The 24699-nt window shown below is 41.4% G+C and overlaps 1 protein-coding gene across 3 annotated transcripts in view; it reads right to left on the bottom strand.

Moving 5' to 3' along the window:
- NAPG (NSF attachment protein gamma) overlaps nucleotides 1-19718 on the bottom strand; it is a 32319-nt gene extending 12601 nt beyond the window's left edge. The window contains exons 1-7 of one of the 3 annotated variants that reach the window (XM_063077329.1): nucleotides 19548-19718; nucleotides 6895-6962; nucleotides 5474-5558; nucleotides 4692-4709; nucleotides 4003-4033; nucleotides 282-391; nucleotides 85-151 (exon numbers count right to left, since the gene is read on the bottom strand). In XM_063077329.1, coding sequence (XP_062933399.1) covers nucleotides 85-151; nucleotides 282-391; nucleotides 4003-4033; nucleotides 4692-4709; nucleotides 5474-5558; nucleotides 6895-6962; nucleotides 19548-19603 — 435 coding nt within the window. In that variant the 5' untranslated portion in view covers nucleotides 19604-19718. Of the gene's footprint in view, nucleotides 1-84; nucleotides 152-281; nucleotides 392-4002; nucleotides 4034-4691; nucleotides 4710-5473; nucleotides 5559-6894; nucleotides 6963-11936; nucleotides 12287-19250; nucleotides 19354-19547 lie in introns of those variants that run through there. The other 2 variants (XM_063077328.1, XM_063077330.1) reach the window with 2 other exon arrangements.
- Between the last annotated feature and the right edge of the window lie 4981 nt (nucleotides 19719-24699).

Genomic DNA, 24699 nt, shown 5'->3' with positions numbered 1-24699 from the left:
CCACTGCATTTCTCCCTGTTTTCCTAAATATTAGGAATCTAAACATTCTAAGTAATTAAAGAAAAAAATAAAATTCAAACTTACCTCAAACACATTAGCTGTCTGTTGATATAACTGTACAGCCTTTTCTGGATCTACATTTTCTATAAGCCTGAATAAGACAAGAAAATTTGACTTACATGAGAAATAGCAAACTTGTTTTTCAAAGGACTTTATTAAAATGAAAAGACAAAACCTATATGCAGACACTTGTGCTTCTAACAACAGTCCCGCACACTCACTTTCCGGCTCGCTCCAATGCCATGGCCGCTGTGTCTGGGGTGCCATTCTCTAGGTACATCATGCTGGCTTTCTCAATCAGCTGAACAGCCTCTGGCAGTTTCTGCATCTCCTTTAGGCAAAGGATACAGCACAGATCAGAAAATGCATCAGCTTAAACATAGAGTTGACAATCTGAATGTTATTCAATCATTTTATCCCTAATTCATGAGAGCAAATGTCTTAAAAACATTATACAACAACAAATATATTTAAAATGAAATGCCTTCACATGGTTACTCTCCCAACAAAGCTTCATTTAATCAAATCAAAAATGCACCAGTTAATTTCTACAGAGTTCATCATCACAAAGACTTTCATACAAACTATATAAATGGTAGAAACAAAAAAATTTTGCTCTCTACTGTTTTCTAAGCATTTACAATTCTTCAAACATTTCCTGAGTCCCTACTATATACAAGGCCTATGCCAAAGATCACAAGCTCGTAGTCCAAGGGCTGTATCTCATTTCCAAGTGCACTCTGCCTCAGCTATGCAGCATTTTTAAATCAGATACTTTCACAAAAATTCTATTTTATGGCTTCTTTCAAAAAAATACCAAAAGTTATGGCAACAGCGGGCTTGCATTCCCACCTGGCAGTGGTGAGCCGGTGCTGAGCAGCAGCTGTCTCTGTTAGATGAGGCATGCCATCTCCTGGCACTGGCTGCACTTCTCCCCACTGCCCTACACACCCAGGCCTGCCTCATTCGCCTCGGTCACTCCCCTACGCCCTGAATTCAACTGAGTTCATAACCCTCTTCCATGCCAATTGTCATCAACAGAATTCTTTATCCTACTATTAATATATACATCTTAGGATCTTATGGCCCTAATATCTATTATCTCCAATTCAAAAATTAAATAAACAAACTAAAAAACAATCATTCAAAAGCTAGATATGAAGTTTACAGGAGGTATCTACTTAGGGTTGGCTTGTTGTGTCCTAAAGTAGGCTCCACACTGACATCTCCTGGGTTGTTTCCAAATCTGCCTATTCAGTCCCTCGTTAAGTTGACAAACTCATTAGAATATCCCTAACGAAACTGCTGGTCTCATTCTTACCAACTCCAAAACATAACTTTTGCATTACTTAACTAAGAAGGCTAACAATAAAACAGACTGAAAGATACCACATGAAATAAAGTTGCTATCATTTACTCACGGGAATGACATGTTAATAGATCCATAAACCTCAGTGAAAAACAAAACAAAACAACTTTTTTTGTTATAGAAACCAAAGGTCAATGAAGGAATCCAAGTCTATGGAGCATGTTGAAGGATATTTGAGAAAACAAGGAGATAAACCTAACAGAATCTATTTTACTCACTTTAGTCCTGAGGGTCATTTTGGCTTTTGGAGAGCATTTCTTCCCCTAATCACCTATCTATTCATTAAATATATAATGAATAGCATTGCTATACTAATATAAAAGCATTTGGGGGGATAAAAAGAAATACAACGCAAGGACTATCCATCCTTCATGAATCTTGCCTGGTAACTAAGACATATAGAGCAGCACTACATTAGAAGGAAATATGAAATAAGTGCCATCCAAGTCCTATGTTTAGAAATTAACTACCTCTCCCTGCTTTTGTATCAAATCCAGTGAGCCTGCAAATAACACAGGTCCAACCACAATACTGATACTTCTCCATGAAAAATGATGGGTTAGCTACTTAAAGGTCATACCATTTACTGTAAACATGCCTATTTTCAAGTGGCCTCTGTATCCCTGTAACCTTACTGCTCCTATGGAGCAAACAGGACATGAAATCAAAACAATCATAAAATGACAGAACCAGAGACTGATCAAACAAGTCCCTGTGGCATCCCTTGTATCTCCATCTACAAATCATCACTCCCTAAGCCTTGTTAGAGGATAAATGTAAAGGTTTATATGACAAATTGGTGGAAATTTTAGCCCACAGAATTAATTGTGGACCATGTAGTTCAGGATTTTTAATGCTGTCCAGGACTGTCCAGAGGTATATAATTTAAATACAAGACTATGCCAGAAAGCGTTTTCTTTCACTTGTTTCCCTATCCATTAATTCTATTTTTCCTCCATTAAAAGTAGTGCCTTTCCGGGCCTAGCTGGTTAGCTGAGTTGGTTAGAGTATGGCCTTATAACACCAAGGTCACAGGTTCGGAAAATTGTACCAGCCAGCCGCCAAAAAAAGAAAAAGAAACTTCATAAGGTAATGTGCACTAGTCTTAAGTTTAACCGAAGTAGTGCCTTTCCAACCCTCATATTAAACAGACACTTAGGCAGTGGAAATGACGCCTGAATAATAACTTTTGATGAAGACTCAAGTCTCAGCACAGCTGTTAGAATATAAACTGAGGTTGCGAGAGTTATAGTGTTCTCGCGTTGCTGTACTAAGACGGTGTATCCTAATAATAAGCACGAGGCACACTGAGACTACCTGGGAGTTTCCTAATTCTCATGGGAAACTGAGACAGGAGAGCACCGGTATAGATCGATCCCTAGCTTCTTTGTCTACAAGAGAAATTCTATTTGCTAAGGAACTGCTGCTAATATAACCTACCTTGCATCACCAAATATCAATTCAGTTGCATGTTTAGCCAAAAAAGCTTTATTTCAATGGGTACGTTAACAGTTTATCATAAGGAAGCATCATAATTTATTTAGATATTTTCCTATAATTAAAAATTTAAATAATTGCCACTTTTTCAATAAACGTCTTTATGCGTAAATCTTTGCTCTCTATTTCTTTAGGATAGATTCACAGAATCTAGAATTTCTGGGTCAAAGGCTATGAAAATTTTTAAACTTAAGCATGTTACCGGCTATTACTAACATTCGTTAGTCTTTCCAATATTTCTAAATGTTCTGTAATAAGCATGTATTCACCAAAAAAAAAATTAGCAAGTTAACATTATAAATGTCATAAAAATTAAAATCAAAAGCTTCACTAAAGTAAGTTCTTCAAACAAGTCATAGAGCTTTTATCATACTTGAAAACACATATAAAAATGGAAAGAAAAATACTTTATTTCAATCACCACCTGGCATGCTTTGAGAGTCACTATCATAAAGTAATAAAATTCTGTCTCACCACAACAGGTTATTAATTCCTAACCTGCTTTTAAGAAACAGCAATATAAAAAGCAGCATGGGCACATTAGTCAAAATACTCCATTCAAAAAGAATCAGCTAAAGCAGCAATAGCTGTACCCTGCGGATATGCACAATCAATTATGTTTCGATAAATAAATAAATAAAGCAGCAACAGCTTAAGTCTGTAGTTCTCTTCACCTCTTCTTTCTATAACCCATGAATTGTAATAATAAACAATATGCTTGTAAGTTTTACTACATTAACATGCCCTTAAGTTCTCTAAAGTACAGAGACCTCCCACATACCCCCTTTTAGAGAAATGCGCATTTGTCCTGGTTACAGAGCTTAGAAACTTGCTGTTCCCAGTTCTCTCCAATACGTTTTCTCTTAAATTTCTCTTTTAAGACTCCCTATCTTAGGATACACAGAATATACTTTATAGGTCCAATTAGTGTTACTCTGGACAGGAAACGTTAATTTAGCGTCTCCTGCCTCACAGTAAGAAAACTTTTCAAGCTCAACCTAAATTCTTCTTTAACACCTTGTAGTTCATTCATTTTACATACACAACAGTTGTGACATAACAACAATATTACTGACCTTCAACATCATGCCAGCTTGCTCATAAGCTCTGAAAAGAAAATGTAATTTCTCTGATGAGATCTTAATGAAATAAGGAGGAGGAGAAACTTTCTGGTGAGGACACTACTGGTGAGGGAAGTGACTTCAATTAAAACTGGCTCAGGCACAACATATTACTGTAGGTATGCAGGTATTACAACAAAACGTCATTTTTTCTTATTTTCATGGGCAACAGTGCCTTTGAAACATCAGACATTTGAATTGAAGGGATTTTCTTTTGCAAAATTAAGATACAAAATTAAGCAAAGCTCAGAAAGGTTAAATGACTTTCTATTAGACAAACCTAAATCTAAGTTTTAAAACAAATAAATACTCTCCACAAAAGCAGGAGAAAGTTTCCTGCTTCTCTTCCACAGGAAAAGAGGGAGAAAAAGAGGCTCTAAATTACTTGTGTTTTCATAAGCTACTGAACAAAATGGTCCCAAAAATGCTCAATTTAATTTAAACACTGTATTATCTTACAGTTAGGAGTGACTTCTTAAGATTCAGGTGAAGCAAATGGAAATGACTATTTTATTTAAATCAGTATGAAATAATTCAGTATTTACAAATTTATAACTTGGGAAAAATTTACTGAACTACAGAAAACAGCAACATTTAAAACATAAGCTACAAATATATTAAAAACATGGAGAATATTTACTTACTTGGCAGCATGAAAAAGACTGAATGGAGGTAACAAAGTCAAAATTAAGGAAAAAGGAGGAAATCAATAGTTTCTAGAGATCTACTATTTAAAAGACAGTTAACTAAATCACTAGGTTCCAGAAGTCAAATACTACAAACAGGTAAGAAAGAAGTAATTTAATGCCTGTGGATGTTTCTTGAAACTACAAAACTCACAAAAACATGACAAAACACTGTTTAAAATAGATTTTAAACTAAACTTTTCTCGTTTATGCATTAATCTGAAGAGTTTTACTAAAATACAAAGTTATTATAACTATAATTTGCAAGTAAGGTAAAATAAACATGTTTTTAATCACTAAGTTTTAAAATACCTCAGGTAAATTTATTGTTTTAAACTACTTATAAATCTTATTTCAAATACCTAAGGAAGACTGTACTTTAGAAAAATTTATACAGCAGGATGTGCATTTTCAAATACCTGTGATACTTCACTCTTCAGCACATGTCTACTGATTTCCCTCACTTCATCTCAAGTAAAAACATCATCAAACAAAACTAGGAAAAATAGAAGATAAACTCTGAAATGCAGTTCCGCAAACCAGTGTGGACCTCATGATCAAAACTCACTGTAAGTGCTCCTTCAGAGGTGAAAAAAGCACAAGTTTTCTAATCGTTTTCTAACTTATAAGCATTTTGCATTTTATCTCACATGCAGCAAATTTATTTTAAGAGAAAATAACAAAATTCTGTCAAAACCATCTAATTGTTTAATTCCTTTTTAAAAACCTGAAAAAGATACGCCCTATTATTTTCATGGGCAACAGCTTCCCTCAGGCAGGCATCTTTTGCTTGTTCAAACTGTTTGGCATTTTTAAAAGCAACAGCTGAAAGAGAAAAAAAAAAAAAAAAGCTTAAAAAAACCTCAAATAAATCATTACCGAAATCTGCATTTCATATAAAATACTACAAATATATTTATTTAATCAAATAGTTAGGAAGTTTCATAAAACTATAAAATATTTTCTAACGCAATTTCCTTACAACTTTTCTGATTATCAATAATTTAGAAACATTTTCAAAAGTTTTTTTTTTAATTGTTGACTACTGGCAATAAATCAGTGCTACTTCCACTCAAAACCAAGCAGTCTTTCTAACACCAGCACTCTCAAATACTCCCAAATTACAGGTAAGTTCTTTAGTCACAAAAGGCAGCAACTTACTTCACTAGTTTTACATTTAATAATAGAAACAGTGCTTTAGTTATAGTTCATTAAATTATTTAGAAACTGAACACCAATAAACACATTAAATAGCTTTATAATAAATCTTTGCTTTTGGCACGATCTTTAAATAAATGTCTAATTATGCATTTTTTTGAAAATGAAGCTTTTATACTATTTAGGTGTCTATCAAAACACTATTCAAAGAGCTAAAGTATATGGTTACATGTTTTAAAAGTGTAATAATCAAAGCAAAATAATTAGGAGTGGCCGTAAAATATCTTAAAAATTTTGGAAAACTTGCCAAAAAAGCATACTGCTTTAAGAAAAACACTTGCTGTAATGATCTCTGTTCTAGGTTAACAAAGTGAACAGGGCTACCTGAAACACAACTGAAATGTGTTCGGCACACTTCAAAATTGTGTCATACTTTATTTATATGCCAAATGATCACAGATATGCTGAAAACTATCATTCCACAATGAAAAAAGCTGAATTTTTAGTAAATTCTCTTTCTGTTGCACATTTCAGAATGTTTATACCTTACATACAGATAAATTTATTAAAATATGCATATTGATTAACACTTAATAAACATATAAGAATGTACCTCAAAGTGAGGCTCATAAAAAAACATAACACACCAAACAAACATATGATTTGCTGATTTGCTTAGGATAAGTGAAAGAAAAAATAAAGAGAACTCTTTATTCAATAACAGGAACTATAATAGAGGAATATCATAAAGTCATAAAGGTAGCATACAAATGACTGAAAATGAAGAACATACAAACAGAGCTAAAATCCTGTAGCTGTGTACCACCAACCCTACTCCATCTCTGCTGTCATGAAAGACAGATACCAGGATCTCCAACTCAGCCCTCAATACATCAGAAAAGAAGTGGAAGAAATGCAAGGGTTAGTGCAGTTGTTTTGCTTCTATTTCAATAAAGACTTTCAAGATTAAACACTGAAGCAACAGGACTACAGTCACAAATACCTGCTTTTCCATATTCAGAAGCAGCACTGTCATAATCTGGCTTCCATTTTAAAAATCCAGTTTTCAGGCTAGAATGAGAGGAAGACACATTTAACAGAAGTTATCAACCACATTTATAAGTCAGAATCCTGCTTGTAATGACCTTATAGGTCATTAAAAAAAAAAAAAAAGAAAGCCATTAGGCACAAAATCCTCATCTTGCCCACCTCCTCCAAACTTATTCATAATAAATACAACCTCGTCTCTTTCCTCCCACCATCACAGATGTAGTTTTCCTCCTTTTGAAATGTCTGTTTAACATCGAAATAGAACAAAGGTTCTCAATACATCCTCCCCAGACCAGCAGGATCAGCACTACCTGGGAACTTGCTAGAAATGTAAATTGTTGACCCCACCCCAGACCTACAGAAACAGAAACTCTGGGGATGGGCACAGCAATCCACAGTTTAACAAGCTCAGAGGTGCAGTAAAGCTTGAGAACCTGGGCAGCACAGTATTGTTAGCAGCTGGATTCAGAAAATTGAAGCTCAGAGAGAGGCTAGAGATATAAATGGAGGAGTCATCAGCATATGCCATACCAAGGACATACATAAAATTGTTGCAAGGAACCCTAAGCATTTTCTAATTGTTAAGCCTTTCCCTTTTTCCACTTGAGAAACTGTTTTAGAAACTCTATGCTTGACTGCCTTAACTGCAGACTCTGGCCCCTGCCATTTACCCTGCTTGCTTCTTGTACCTGCCCTCTGTGAGATAACAGCAGTCTCACATCCCCCAGGGGCCAGATGCAAATTAGGATCCAGAAGTGACCAATGGACTCTGTCCCATAATCAGCCAATCCAAATTAGCTGGACTGCATCCCTCATTTACATAAGAGGACCTGAATGGGAACTTGGGTGGGAAAAAGGCAGGAATTTAGGCTATATAAGATGGTTCTTTCCTTTGTTCTGGGAGACACTGGTTTAGGAGTTTTTGCTCCCCAGTGCTCTCCTTGCTTGCAAGCAAAAAGAGGTGTTGTAACACTGAATAAAGATCTGCAACACTAAAATAAAGGGCTATAAAAACTGCAACACTGATGCCGGTCTTAGATTCCTCTGTGCGTTCACCCCACAACATTTGGGGGCTCGTCTGGGATCTCTTCGCTCAGGGGAACCAAAACCCGCAGCTCCAGACGGCAGGCAACATGGTGAGTCTCCCTATGGGAGGTCACAGAGAAGATGTTCCTTGGCCCCAGGGTTGATTTCACTGCAGATCCTAGGGGAGACCACTGAGAAGACATTCCTTGGCCCCAAGGTCCTTTGTCCCCTGCCTGGGAGCTCCAATTGGCTTCGATTGGCACCAGAGTTTTGTTCAGTCGTTTGTTGTAGTACTCTGCACTTTAAACCTCCAGATGTAAGCTTTGGTTTAAGATCTCAATAACTTGTTTTGCATTTGAGTATCAGAGCTCTGATTTAGGGACTCTGTGGAAGGCTGGACACAACACTACTTCCCAAGTCCAGGACTCCCACAAGATGTTGTCAGGTCCTTTGGTTTGGAATTATTTGGAAATCTGTCATGGCCACTTGTCTTTGTCTTTCGTGTGTTGTCAGGTGTGCATATGTTTTGTAGCTTTATACGTCTTTAACTGTGGTCATATGTAACATAATAGTGAGGCATGGTAAGTATATGCCATCCTGTGTCTCTGACCTTTATTGTGTTACTTGTCCTAGTACTAGTTATAGGACTGGTATGTGCCACCCCAAGAGATTGCACTAACAGAAAAGTTTCTCCTGGAACTCCTCTACCTCATGTCAGTGGGGTGTTTTCTAGCAATCTCATTAAGTCGGTGTACCTTTTAGATTTTTGCCCAAAAATCCTAAACGTGAAGATACTCGGTACCTCAATTTGTGCAGTCTTGATTAGTACTATGGGAAGGAATATATCCCGCCTGTCTGCAGAGCCACTCCTCTGCAGGCAATGATATCACACTTTGATTATTTTCAGCCAAAGGCTTTGGGTCCAAAGTGGACCCTTTTGAACTCAAAAAGTTTTATGAATTAGAATGGCCCACCTTTGGGGTCAGCTGGCCTTCATATGGAACTGTAGATATTGCCACCGAGTCCAAGATGTTTGTCCCGGTAACCCTGGGCATCCCGACCAAGTCTTATATATTGCTGTCTGGATTGAAATTATAGATGAACTACCTCCCTGGTTAAAACAATGCCTGCAACCCAGGCATGGGAAATCCCCCTCCATGTACTTAGACCAATGGAACGGGGATATCCCTAGAGATAAAACAGGTCTCAGGATTAAAACAAAAGAAGAGGTTCTTGTAGCTAAACCGCTTCCCTCAGCAGGTTCCTCCGGAAAAGCCATCCAAGGACCTCCACCCACGGTCTTACAGGACACCTCTGAGGACTTCATTGATCTTTCTCCCTCTGTCCCTGTCTCTCCTACTGTACCTCCTCCTTACCCTACTTCTCCTGACTTTACTGTACCTTCAAGCCCCCTACACACGAGGAGTGGAGCGACCTATCAGACCGGGGGAGAATCTGAGTCTGTACCTCCTCCTTCTAGTGCTTCCCCCACACCCTTGCTCCCACTCCGACAGGCCCCCCTTCCCCCGGAACTCAAGACCAAACCCCTTTCATGGTCTATGTTCCATTCTCTACCAGTGATTTGTATAACTGGAAGAACCAGAATCCTTCTTTTTCTGAGAAACTTCAGGGTCTCATCTCTCTTTTGGAGACTGGGATGACTGCCAGCAACTCCTGCAAACCGTCTTCACTTCTGGGGAGCATGAGCGCATTTGCCGAGAGGCATTAAAGACTTTTATTGGCAGAGATGGACAACCTTCTGATGATCCTAGCTACCTCGAGTGCATATTTCCCCTTAGCCGGCCTAGTTGGGACCCCATCACTGATCAAGGTAAGGAGGACCTTGATCAGTATCGCCAGACTCTCCTTAGGGGACTCCGTGTAGCTGCCTGGAGGCCCACAAACCTTTCGAAGGTAAGCGAAACAATACAGGGACCAAGCGAGTCCCCAGCCACTTTTCTGGAGGGCCTCATGGATGCTTATAGGGTCTACACACCTGTGGACCCTGAGGCCCCAGATAAAAGGTGCACAATAAATTTTGCCTTTGTTATTCAGTCAGCCACAGATATTAGGAAGAAACTTTGGAGACAAGAAGGGTTTGAAGGGAAGCTGTTGTCTGAGCTAGTCAAAATAGCCCAGAGGGTCTATAAAGCCAGAGATAGCCCAGAAGAGAAACAAACAAAAAGAATGACTAAGATAATGGTGACCACATTCAAAGTGGTCAAAGAGCTACAGCAAAGGGACCCAAGGATATGAGACCTCAGCCAGGACAGAAGGGAAACTCTTCCAGAAGGCCCAGCTCCCCCATCCGAGAAGGACCAATGTGAGTTCTGTAAGGAAAAAGGTCATTGGAAGGACAAATGTCCCCTACTAAAGAAGAAAAAAGCCCATGTCCTACAGCTAGACAACTCTGAGGATTGATGGGGCCGGGGCTCCATACTTATGAGCCCCCAGGAGCCCAAGATAACTTTACAAGTGGGAGGCAAACCAGTGGACTTCCTCATGGACACAGGGGCCACTTATTCAGTTCTAACTAAAACTGAGGGATATTTATCTACTGGAAAGACCTTGGTACAAGGGGCTACAGGAAAGCTCCAATCCTACCCTTGGACCAAGGCAAGAATTACCAACCTGGGACAAGGGACTATTACTCACTCCTTCCTTGTCATGACGGATTGCCCATACCTATTGCTGGGAAGAGACTTATTGCACAAGCTGCAGGCCACCATATCCTCTAAGGGGGATATCACAGAACTGACCTTTAATCCTGTACCTCCTGCTCAAATAATGATAACATGCCCAATCAGTGTAGACTATATAGTAGCCACGGAGGCTCCCCCCATTAACTCTGGTTTCATCTTGGAGGAACTAAGACGGGAGATCCCAGGAGTATGGGCAGAAATGAACCCCCCAGGCTTAGCCATCCACAGACTCCCCATTGTGGTTCAGCTTACCAGCCAGGCTACTCCTATTGTAATAAAGCAATACCCAATTCCCTTGGAAGCCAGGCGAGGGACAGCTGTCCACATCCAAAGACTAAAAGAAGCTAACATTCTAATTCCATATAAGTCGGCATGGAATACTCCTCCCAGTACAAAAACCAGGTACTTTAGTCTTCCGACCTGTCCAAGACCTACAAGAAGTGAACAAACGTGTGGAGACCCTCCATCCAACCATCCCAAATCTCTACACCCTCCTCAGCCTGCTGCCACCATCCCACCAGACCTACACTGTGTTAGATCTTAAAGATGCTTTCTTCAGCCCCCCCCCCCCCCCCCCCCCCCCCCCCCCCGCAGGCTGAGATAAGCCAATCTTTATTTGCTTTCAAATGGACAGACCCAGAGGGGGGATATTCAGGACAACTGACATGGACACAGTTACCTCAAGGGTTTAAAAATTCCCCAACTTTGTTCGACGAAGCAAAGAGCCAAGACCTCACGCTATACCGAAAACAACATTCTGAGGTCACCCTGCTACAATATGTAGATGACCTTTTGTTGGCCACTAAAGACTATGAGACTTGCAGGGAGGCCACAAAAGACTTATTATGGGAATTACAAACCCTGGGATATCGAGTCTCAGCTAAAAAGGTCCAATTATGTACTCCAAAAGCCACTTACCTGGGGTACGAACTGCAGGGAGGAAAGAGAACTTTGTCCTCCATAAGAATAGAAACAATTCTAAAAATCCACCCCCCCGCCCAAGGACTAAAAAAGAGGTCTGTGAATTCTTGGGTGCAGTAGGCTATTGCTGCCTCTGGATATCTGGATTTACTGAAATAGCTAAGCCTTTATACTCTAGCACCAGGGGAAAACAAACCTCCCTGTCATGGATGGAGGTTGAACAAAAGGCCTTCAATGATTTGAAGAAGGCGCTTACCACAGCTCCTGCCCTGGCACTACCAGACGTAAATAAGCCCTTCACCCTGTTTGTCACTGAGAAACAAGGCATAGCCAAGGGAGTACTCACCCAGACACTGGGTCCATGGAAGAGGCCTGTGGCCTATCTCTCTAAGAGATTGGATAGTGTAGCCTCCAGATGGCCAACTTGTCTCCAGGCTATAGCCCCAACCGCTTTATTGGTGAAGGAAGCAGACAAACTAACTCTAGGGCAAAATATAAGCCTGGTAGCACCTCACTCTGTGCAAACTCTCCTTAGAAGTGCATCCGAGCATTGGCTCACCAACGCCTGCATCACTCAATACCAGGCTTTACTTTGAGAGCAGCCCCAAATAAAGTTTCTTAAGACTACAGCTCTGAATCCAGCAACTCTCCTTCTGGACAATGACCCAGAAGAGCCTCTCCATGACTGCCTTGAGACTATAGTGACCCTCCAAGAACTCCGACCTGATTTGACTGATGTGCCTTGGCCAGACCCTGATGAGGTGATGTTTATGGATGGGAGCAGCTTCGTCTCCAATAGAATCAGGTATGCCAGGACAGCTGTAGTCACACTAGAATGAGTCATCTGGGCACAGGTTTTGAAACAAGAGACATGCACTCAAAAGGCTGAACTCATAGCCTTAACACAAGCTCTAATACATGGGAAAGGCAAGACTCTCAACATCTATACTGACAGTAGGTATGCACTTGCTATAGCCCATGTCCACGGGGCCCTCTACAGGCAGAGAGGATTAATAACCTCTGGAAGGAAAGACATAAAGAACAAAAAGGAGATTCTAGCTCTCCTAGATGTCATATGGTATCCTAAAAAGGTGGCCATTATACATTGCCGAGGACACCAAAAAGGGGACACAATTGAGGCTCAGGGAAATGCCGCAGCAGGCCAAGCAGCAAAAGAGGTTTTGCTAAAACCAGTGGGGCCATCGAAGTCCTTAGTAGTCATGCCAGCACCCCAATTGCCACCAGTCTCACATTACACTGAAGAAGAAATTATACATGCTAGAGTACTGGACACTAAGGACAATGATGCAGGTTGGAAAATCTTACCAGATCACCAAATATATCTACCTAAAGCATTAAGAAGGTTATTAATAAAACAATTACACCAAAGGACACATCTCGGAGCTACTAAATTGACTGAATTGTTACGGAAGAACTATTATATCCACAGTCTAGACAAATTAACCAAAGACTTCATACAATGCTGTGAAATTTGCTCACAAGTAAATCCAAGACCAAAGTCTGGGGTGCCAATGGGAACCAGAGCACGAGGGTCAAATCCCGGAGAACATTGGGAAGTCGATTTTACAGAGGTAAAACCAGGACAACATGGGTATAAATGTCTCTTGGTGTTTACAGACACTTTTTCTGGGTGGGTGGAAGCTTTTCCTACAAAGACTGAAACTGCTCAGATAACACTCAAAAAATTATTACAGGAGATTATTCCCTGATTCAGCTTGCCCATAACTTTGGGGTCTGACAATGGCCCAGCTTTCATAGCACAGATCTCTCAATTATTAGCAAAGGCCCTACAAATAAAATGGAACTTACGTTGTGCTTATAGACCACAAAGCTCAGGTCAGGTAGAAAGAATGAATCGAACTTTAAAGGAAACTTTAACCAAATTAAAATTAGAGACTGGCGAAAACTGGGTAAGCCTCCTTCCTTTTGCCCTCCTCAGGACAAGATGTACTCCATATATCAAGAGAATTACCCCTTATGAAGTAATGTTTGGAAGGCCACCTCCATTGTCACTCTGTCTTCCAGACTATAAATTTGCTGAGTTCACTAACCATAACCTTCTTCAGTCTCTCCAAGCCCTCCAACAGGTGCTACATCGGATTCACCCACTGATCAGAGGGGCCCAACCAACAGCCAAGGACCTAACCCACATTCACACCAGCCAGGTGACCTTGTCTGGGTTAAACGACATTATGCCAGCACCCTCGAGCCAAGGTGGAAAGGACCTTACACTGTCATCTTCACCACTCCCACGGCAGTGAAGGTTCTGGAAAACGCCAGTGGATCCACCATACCCAACTCATATGGACACCCCAGCCTGGGAACTCCTGCCCCAGACCATGCCACAGGAAAATGAAAGATAAGACTCACTTGCTCTTCCCCCAATTGTTTTAATTGTTTTATGTTATACAATATCATATATATCATATAATATCATATATATATATATAATATATATATATATATTATATATATATATAAAATATCAGAGGGCTCAGGGAACCCCCCTGAACCTAAAAACTATACATGGGAGCTAAGAAACACAATTACAGGGGATCCCCTCAAAACCATCTATACTTCAGGAGCCCCCACTTTCCTAGCAGATTTATGTGAACTAATGGGAAACACATATTCAAAGGTTCGGGAGAGATAAGCGTTAGGAGGATTCGGGACCCCGTATGCCAAACATTGTTGGGGGTGGGATGTGATGGAGATCTCTCTAACGAAAAGGGCCTCCAACAGACCCAATTTTATGCTTGTCCTACAGCAAGCAGTCCTTCCTGTCAAGGACAAGGAAACTACCACAGTGCTGCCTGGGGCTGTGAAACTGAGGCATCCTGAACTCATAGATTCCTATATATCACTCAATAGAAGGCCCCCACCTCCAGGCTGTAGTCAACCCGGAACACGCAACCCCATGAACCTTACTATTAAGATGTGGAATCCCTTCATGGTAAATACCTGGAAAGCTGGGAGGACATGGGGAATTAGATTATACGTTACTGGAATAAATCCAGGGGGAGAATTCACTATTCAATTAAAAAGAGAGAATCAATTAAACATCCCTATAGGCCCTAACCAGGACCTCCTACCCCTTCCTCCATGTTCCCTGAACCCTAACCTGTCCCCTCAAGCTCCAGCACCACGGTCCCTAAATCGCACCTGACTATGCTTTTACCAACCCCCTCCTAGGAACTTTAGATTCAGTCTTTTTGTTTATCAACCAATCAAGCCCAAATGTAACAGCTGATTGCTGGTTGTGCCTAAATCCAGAGCCACCTTATTATGTTGGCCTAGGGATAAACAGCTCTTTAGGCACCAATAACCAAATTATTAGGTCGCTAAATCTAACTAAGATCACCAAAGATAGATTCTATCCATGGGGACGAAAGCCAAAACTTACATTTGGTGGTATAAAAGACAGAGGACTTTGCGTAAAGACTAACAGTTATGACCTTAAGAGGTCCCCTTATAGGACCACATGTACATATGCGGCAACTATTAATAGAACAACCCACGGGTCACAAGCTTCTAACTACCTTGTTGCCCCTATATGCTTGGTTTGCTTGTTTGACAGGGTTGACTCCATGCATAGCTATTCAATATTTCCTTACACCTAATAGGACTGAATTTTGTGAACTTATCTATATTGTTCCCCAAATTTATTACTATGAAGGAGAAGCAGGGAGGCAACATCTCCTTGCAAAACAAGCAGTTCCTGTCTTAATTCCCCTGTTCATAGGTCTAGGTGTTGCAGACTCTGCAGCTATTAATGCCACAGCTCTTATAACCAGAATTTTAAAGTCTTAAGTCAACAAATTGATCTAGACCTAGGGGAATTAGAAATATCTGTTAGCCGATTAGAAACTTCCTTGGATTCATCAGCATAGATAGTGCTACAAAATAGGAGGGGACTTGATCTTTTATTCCTAAAACAAAGTGGACTATGTGTAGCTCTAGGAAAAAATTGTTGCTTTTATGCAAATCATTCAGGAATAATAAAGGATAGCCTTTTCTTAGTTAGAAAAAGGTTAAAGGAAAGGGAAGAAATAAGAAACAAAAGCCACAATTGGTATGAAGATTTATTCTCCTGGTCTCCCTGGTTAACAACTCTCCTCACTGCCTTAATGGGTCCCCTACTCGTCATCCCACTACTTTTTACTATAGGCCTATGCATACTCACTGGCCTTACAAGATACATTAAGGAGAGAGTACAACTGATAAAGCTTATGGTTTTAAGAACCCATTATGCCAGATTAAACGTTGATGATGAGTCTAGGATTTGACTCATGTACATAAAACCAGTGGGGAATGTTGCAGGGAACCCTGAGCATTTTCTAATTGTTAAGCCTTTCCCCTTTTCCACTTGAGAAACTGTTTTAGAAACTATGCTTGACTGCCTTAACTGCAGATTCTGGCCTCTGCAACTTAGCTTGCTTGCTTCCTGCACCTGCCCTCTGTGAGATAGCAGCAGTCTCACATCCCCCAGGGGCCAGATGCAAATTAGGCTCCAGAAGTGACCCATGGACTGTGTCTCATAATCAGCCAATCCAAATTAGCTGGACTGCATCCCTCATTTACATAAGAGGACCTGAATGGGAACTTGGGTGGGAAAAGACAGGAATTTAGGCTATATAAGATGGTCTTTTCCTTTGTTCTGGGGGGCACTGGTTTAGGAGTTTTTGCTCCCCAGTGCTCTCCTTGCTTGCAAGCAAAAAGAGGTGTTGTAACACTGAACAAAGATCTGCAACACTAAAATAAAGGGCTATAAAAACTGCAATACTGACGCTGGTCTTGATTCCTCTGTGTGTTTGCCTCACAACAAGATCCCCTAGAGAGATGGTCGAGAGAGGATACAAAGACTAAGAAATATAAACAGAGGAACAACAGAGGGAATCAGGGGGAAAAAAAAAAAAAAAAAAAAGGCACCACTGAACAGGAAGGATAACCAGAAAGAGAAGGATATTATGAAAACCAAGAGAAACTGCTTTCCAGGATCACTGCTGGCTTCTTAAATGCCAAATCAAAGGACAGTCAATTTTGAGTCTTTACCTTACTTGCCCTTTCTGCAATATTGTATTTCTTTCTTTTTTTTCTTTAGTTTAAAATAATTTCAGACTTAACAGTTTAAACTAATTCAGTGACTTTCAAACTTGGGTGTGCATAAGAATTGCTAAACACCACCTTAGATTCTAAATTTCAATTCAATGAGTGAAAGCCTACCTACATATAACACTGCTAGTGTCAAATAAATAAATAAATAAATAAATAAATAAGGGAAGCAACTTTACATAAAAATGGGAAATCCCTAAGAGCCCTCAGAAATATACCCTTCATTTTGTGACAGCTGTGTGAACTGCCCTGAGACCCCAACTTTTAAGTAACATTTTTTTGCTAATTAAATTTAACATATTTAATCTCAAACATTTGTTTGTATATACTGTTACAAGATTCAAATTTGTAAGCAATTTTTCAAGCTTACCAAGAATTTCATTGCTCATAAAAATGAAAGCCTTTAAACTGCAGTGTCTACTCTAATCCACAAAATTGAAGAAATACACAGTAAAGCAAAATCCTAACCCTTCATCCCTACCCCAAAGTATTCACTATGTTCTGGATATTAAGGTAATATTTTAAATCCCACCAAAACCAAAATACAATCATTTAATTGTCTAATGTGCTATACATGGAAAGAGCCAGAGATTTTAAAATACATCCCCAGTCAACTGAGCGGCACTAGTTAGAAAGAAAGACTTGTAATTAATTTAGGTTTAACAGCTATACCTGTTAGTGCTTTTGATTCTTTTTTTCCAGAGTCAATAAAGAAACTGACCAATTTCTGCAGGACAATAGAAAACAGCAAAACCACCATCTATTTGGTGGTATTAATTATAAAACTAGTTGGCAATATTGAACTCTATTATCATTAGAAAATAGAGAAAAATCAAATCTCTCCTAAACTCCTGGCCCATTTTTCCTGCCACCTACTGAGCTACTGTCTAGAAGAACTTCAAACATAATACTTCAAGCCTGAATCCCATACCTTCCTGCCCCACCCTACCCACCAAACATGTCCTCTACCTTGGGTGAAGGCCTCTCTTTCCATTCCATCTTCCAAGTTAGAAACCTAAGAGTCAAGCCATCATCTCTGTATCCAGAAAGGTCATTAAAGCTTGACATTTTGACAAAGCCACCCAATCCTGCCCCCTGTACTGTTACTTTAATTCTCTCCCATGAGGTCAACAGTCTACTAATCTGTCTCTCACAGCACCTTGATGGGACAGTCACCTTTCCTGCTCTGCCCTCCTCCTCAATTTCCCCCATCCTGAGGATATTAACTTTTCCTTGCTTTGTATCTCCACCGTATCCACTGAATACTTCTATTCCACTTTTCACTCATTTGTTCACTTTTCTGTTCTCCTGTGAATTCAAAGCTGTTGAGAAAGGGACCACTTTTGGTTACGTAGTATCCCTAGGGCTGTCACAGGTACACAAACATTTGTAAATGTTTGCTTACTGAACATGCCAGTTATCCCTCCCTTCCTTCCCCCACAGTCCATTTTCCACATTGCTGCCACATTTATTTCACCAAAACCAAACCTAACCAGGTCCACTGGTTATTTGACGCCTAGAAAAGCTAAGGTTTAGGGCCATCTGAGGGGCGGTGCTTTCAGTATGACCCCAACTCCCGCTCTAGCTCATCCCCTGGCACTGCAACTTCACCACATTCATTGCTCCCTGAGCATGTTTTCAGGCCGGTGAACTTCCTGTACATAGAATCTCTCTCACAGGATTTTCCCTCCGACTAAAAAATTCCTTATTTTTCAGGCCCTGCGCAGAAATCACCTTTATGAAACCCTCCTAAACGTCCTCAGGCAGAATAAACTTCTCCCTCTGTGTTACCAAAGTACAGTCAATACTGCTTTATGATGGCCCTTATCACACAACACTACTCCAATTATACTTTTGTGTTCGCTAGAAAGGGAGATCGTTGGGGGTGCCTCCTGCACCAAGGCAGCCCCAGGACCTCACACACCGCCTGGAAGTGATGTGGCACAGCAGAAAGAGCCTGGGCTTTCCCACTGTTTGAACACTGGCTCTGCCGTCTTTCAAAGTGTGCGGCCGTGGGCAAGTCATTATCAGGCCTCTCTGAGCCTCATTTCCGCTTTTGTAAAATAAGCACTTCTATTTGGAGAGCTGTGAAGATCGCAGATTATGAAAATACGCACGTGAAGCACCTAACACAGAGCACAATATGTATGGACTTCCCACTATCAGTAATTGCCAGATAAAGATTCGTTGGAGTAATGAAACTGGAGGAGGGAGAGAAGGTGCCAAATGTACTAGGATAGCTCGGTTTAGTTCCGCTAACATTTGTTGGGTGCCTGCTGTATACCTTACCAGAAGGTGGCAGAACACACACATAAAAGGACGAAGGAAGCCTAGTTTTTGTCCTCAGGACAATATGATGACGGATGTCAAGGGTTCGCCGACGAATTTTTAGGATAAATCTACACAGTCCCCTCCACAACACAAGGGACTCTTTTAGAGCGGCGATTCTCAACAGGGAGATTCTGTTCCCCAGGGGACATTCTTGGTTGTCACAAATGGGAAGAGAGGAGGGAGCTGCGACTGGTACCTGTGAAGCAGGTGGAGACTGGGGACGCTGCTAAACATTCCACAACGCACAGGCCAGTCCCCAGCACAAGGAGCCATCCGTGCGAGGTTGAGAAACCCTGTTGCGAGGAAAAGCAGCGCAACCCTGCGCCAGTCCCCTCCCCACCGACACCAGATCTGGCGTGAGGGTGCAGCGGTCCGGCCCCGCCCCAGCCCCGGGGATGCCCTTCCGCCGGGGACGCCGGGGCGCTGACTGGGGCCGGACCACAGGGCCGGCACCTTGCGGCGCACACAGGCCCACGTAGGGACTCTCACTCACTATTTCTCTGCTTTGGCGATGTGCTCCAGCCCCTCGTTTATCTTCTGAGCCGCCATGTCCACAGCCCGGTTCCTGACGCGGGGGGCGACGAGAGCCCCTCCTCCTCCGGCCGCGCAACAGCAGGGCCGAGCAGGCGTGGGAACGCCGAGGAGGACGCCGGGAGCCGCAGCAGCCGAGCGGCGACGGCGGGCCGCAGGGCTCAAACCAGGGGCGGCGAAGTGGGCGGAGCAGGGCCGGGCGTCCCGCTGGGGGGGGACGTCGCGCAGGCGCAGAGCAGCAGGGCCGCCCCGACCCAGGGCTAGCAGCGCAGTCCTGGAGGGCTGCTGCAGAGACGTGCTCGTACGTTCATGCATTCATTCCCTCAAGTATTTATTGAACACCTAATATGTTTCGGGCACTGTTCCAGGCCCCAGAAAATCGTCAAAGAGTACTACTGGCAAAAACTCCCGCCCTCATGGAGACTCGCTTTCTCATTCACATGAAATCGCTGTGGATCCTCTTTGTAGTTAGTTGACTTTATAACTTATTACATTTGAGGTTTCTTTGTAACACGGCTAGAATAGTATTCATTTGTTCATCCATTCTGCCTTTTGAGCGCCAATTACATGTCAGTCAATAAGCAAAACAAACTGTAAGCCCCCGAGTACTGCCAAGAAATCACTCGAACATTTCAAACTGTGATAAGTGCTCTGAATGCCAAGTTCAGGGAGTTAGGGTCGCTTGCAACAGTTCTGGTAGAAAAAACATCCAGCAATACAGTTGGCTCCATTATAGTTCATGGTGATTTCGATATCCACATAGATCATTTCTGCAATGCCTATATAGCCTCTCAGTTTCCAACCTCCAGCGGTCTTTGCTCACACCCAGCGCACACCCATTCCCAGGATCTTATCTTTGACCTTACTAATAACTGTGTTGACAGGAGAGAGTAAAGTGGGCTGCTTGAAATTGACACTATGCCCACTTTACTCTCTCCTGTCATTCCAGCTCATACCTCCTAGTGCCGATAATTCTTTACCTTCACCAGATTTCTCACCTTCTTCCTATCCCTCTGCTCGTACATTTCCCTCTTTTCCCAGCATAAATTTCATGTTCCATCATTTTAGCCACTCCTTTGCACATACTTTCAACTTCCTTGGCTCTCTCTCCCTCCTTTCTCCTAGCCTGGAAAAACCCCTCTCCACCTACTCTGGAACTGCTCTTGAGCAAGTGAATATGGCTGGAGAAAAACAAACCAGCAAGCTAACATTACTCATTTTAATGATCATAAACATCAAGCAGAGCATTAGTGCTGCAGAGTGAGTGTACTACATTTCCCTGGTTAAATCACTCACCTACTCAATTAGATGACTATTCACACCTTCCTTCTGCTTAATACTCCAACACAATCTCTCTGCTTGTCTGCCAACTCTCGCTTGTTGAATAGAAAATAGCAATGAGAAGAGCTCTTCCGTGTGGCCACCCCATCTACCAATCTACTGGCAGCTATTTGCAATATAAGTACCAGCAACACATAAGACCCCTCATCATTTGGTTGTCTAGCCTGGGTTTCTTTAAATGAAGGAGGTACATTTCAAGAGGGTGAAAGTGGAAACTACAGCCTTCATAAGGCCTAAGCTTGGGAGCAACTGAACATCACTTCTGCCAAATTTTATTGATCAAAGCAAGTCACAGGCTAGTTCAGATTCAAGAAGCGGGAAAATAGAAAAGCTGCAAAATATTCTGGCCATGATTTCCAATTCGCCACAACTCTGGGATGTCTGAGTATAAGAGCACTGTTGCCAATGGAAAGCCTTGCATTTTTAAGTGAAATTAGACTTAATAATCACCCAGTGCTGAAACCATTGAAAGTGCCCAGAAGTTTTTCTAAGGGATCTGCACCAACAGTCCATGGCTTCCTTCTCATTCTCCTTTCTTCACTCATTCATTGTTGAATTATTATTTACTGAGCACCAACTCTGCATGAGACACTGGCCTACACACCAGGATACAATTGTTAAGCAAGAGCCATAATTAGTGCCTGTCCTCATGGAATTTGTGATCTATGAGGGGACACAATATTTAACCTAATTTTATTTCATCATCAACAAAGAAAGCATGAAAAAGAAAGCCATGATAGCCCCTTGGCATTTGAGGGTTCTATTGTCTAAATGACTTTTTCTAGGGAAGCTGTGTTAAGTATGTGCTAATGTGCATTCACATGAAAGGGGACAAGATGAAGAAAAATGGAGACAGTAAAGGGGTGACACAAATACCCCCGCCTTTTTCTTTTCTTCCCACAATAAGATTGAGGTAGGAATTGAGCAAGGGGAATTTAAAATGAGAAGCCACCCTGGAGAAGCCAAGGATGGAAAGTGTTTTAGTCCATTTTGTGTTGCTATAACAGAATTACCTGAGACTGGGTAATTTATAAGGAAAAGAGGTTTATTTGGCTTACGATTCTGGGACAGCTATATCTGGCACGGGCCTCAGGCTGCTTCTACTCATGGCGGAAAGCGGCAGGTACAAGCAGATCACATGGCGAGAGGAAGCAAGAGAGAGAGGACGTGCCAGGGTCCTATAAACAACCAGCACTCATGGGAACTAATAGAGCAAGATCTCACTCAGGCACCCCCTGCCCCCAGGGAGAGCATTAATCCATTCATGAGGAATCCACCCCCATGACTCAATCAGTTTCCAACACTGCCACATTGGGGATCAAATTTCCACATGAGTTTTGGAAGGGACAACACATCCAGACTCCTTCAGGAAGCCTGGACTTAATGATGACAAACTGAGATGTCAGTTTTCCAAGCTAGACCTGACAGCATGACTCAAGCACTGGTAACCCAGGAGAGTAATTCTCGGTATCACAGCAGCTACTACCAGGACCTAAGCAAAAGTTGTCTTTGTGACATCAACCCATCTCTCACCTCCTCTCCTGGGCCTCTTCAGACACTTAATGCCCCTCACCTCCCAACAAGGCTGGCTGCTGGCCAAGTGACCCCATCTGAGCCAATTCTTTCCTCTAGTGCTAAAAATTCCTTGTCTTTATCCTGTGTGTTCCCAAGCTCTCTGTTTGTTTTGCATGTGACTAAAGTGACTCTCTTCAAAGTGAAAATGAGGCTTCAGAAAGACAGAGCTTGCTAAGCCTACCTGCTCTCCAATGGTGGGCTTAAGCCCAAGAGAGTTCTTTGAGCTTGAGTCCTCAGGTTCCTGTATATACAAAACCTGCTGTCCTCCCCTAGCCCAGCCTGCTGCCAGGAAGCAAAATTTTTGGACCCATCTTCCTCAGCTACATGTTCAGTGAAATAAAGGGTCTTTGTTATTGTTTGAGAGAAGCTTTGGCTGCCGAATGAACTGACTACTTCAACCCACAAATCATTAATAGGGAAGCATGAGGGCTCCACATCATTAAGCTTTGTTTATTTAATTGCAAGTACCTTGACAGTGTTATTTTATCCTATTTCCCCCCAAATATACTGCTACCCTATACATTACATACACTTTGGAGATCTGGCTTGAGAGTTTATCCATGAATCATAAAATCCTTTCTCTGGGAAAATATATTCTGAGTTACAAATAACAAATTTACAAATAAGTATTTTGAACAAAGCTTGTTATCATTTGACAGGTTCCTTTCATTGGAGTAGAACTTTAGAAAATTATTCTTGGTTTTTGCTGGGATAAAATTAAGGAAAGCTATTATGATCTGTGTTTTTGGTAAGTATTAACAGCATACATACAAGGGAGTAAAATCACAAATTTCACTCACAGCTGAGACATTTTTTCCTGTGTTTCATTGTGTTCTGTGGTCTTGCGGTTCTCTTCAGCAAACACACGGTGGCACCACCTGCACATGCCATGGGGCCTCCAAATGAAAGTGGTTATTGTTACTTTGGACTACAGAGACAGATTCTGGGCAACATTTTTGCATTGGTTACTCAGCTTTTCACATTGAAGCAGTCTCTCTCTCTATTTTCTACAGAAAGTAAAGCAGCGTTGCCCGAGTACAGTAAAGCTGGAAAGAGCTGAAGCATTAAACGTGCTTAATAACAGATCTCTTTTACATCCACAGTAACAAACACAATTGTTTTGATGAACAGTAATTTTTTTAAAAAGAGAGAGAAAGATGTAGAACTTACCTTTCTAGTTATCTTTGTATAAAATATTTATTAAATTGGTTTAGTGGAGTCCTACTGTATATTTCATTGGACTACTTGCAGATAACCTAGTTCTATCCTGGAAATATTCTATTTTTAAAAATATATCTCATAAGTATTCCTGTGAAGAAGACCTTGATTGTAACGATTCCTTTTCTTTCAAGGGGAATACATCTGAGTAGTTATATTTCATGCAAATGTAAATTATGCAAATTTGAAATAACACAACATAAACTATTACTCATGCCTAACTTCATTAATGAAATTTTTAAGATAACATGTATCTTCCAAACTAAAAATTCCTCAAGAATTGCACACTTTGAAGCTGTCAGGAATAAAGAGCTGTGAACTGGGTTTATACTGTTCATTCAATGAATATGTGTGGAGTGGCTTTTCTGTGCCAGGCACTGTTCCAGGCTCTGGGGTAGAGCTGTGAACACAAGACAAATCCCCGCTTGGTACTCATGAGCTCATGTTCTGGTGGGGGGGGGTGGGCAACCAAGAAACCGGCTAAGGCAGTGCATGAGGGATGCTATAAAATAAAAGAGATGTGGGGGTGGAACAGTGATGCATGAGGGTGAGGAGGGTTGCCTCACTGGGCAGGTGACAATTGAATGGAGACCTGAAGGATGTGATGGCCTGAGCCCTGGGCTATCTGGAGAAAGAGCACTGCTGATACAAAGTACCAGCAAGTTAGTGAGGCAGAGGCTGTGTGCCTGGCCCACTTCAGGTGACAGCCAAGAGGTCAGTGAGACTGAGAGAGAGATGCAGGAAACAGTGAGTTAGGGGTGAGTCGACACATGCCTTCCTCTTCCAGCATCCATCCAAAGTTTTGCAAAGCTGGAATTATGTTTGAACATCTTCGGGAACACATCTCTTGCAACTTCCCTCTACTTGTGTACTTAGAAATGAATAAACATTAATAAAGAAGTTTTAAAAGCACTCATGGTCTATGACGTAATATAAAGTTTGTTCAAACATGAAGTTTTCAAAGCCCACGAAGTGTGCAG

Source organism: Cynocephalus volans, chromosome 13 (genome assembly GCF_027409185.1).
Source record: "Cynocephalus volans isolate mCynVol1 chromosome 13, mCynVol1.pri, whole genome shotgun sequence".
In the NCBI taxonomy this organism is placed as follows: Eukaryota; Metazoa; Chordata; class Mammalia; order Dermoptera; family Cynocephalidae; genus Cynocephalus; species Cynocephalus volans.
Note: the sequence above shows the minus strand (reverse complement) of the source record. Positions and strands in the feature narration are given on the sequence as shown.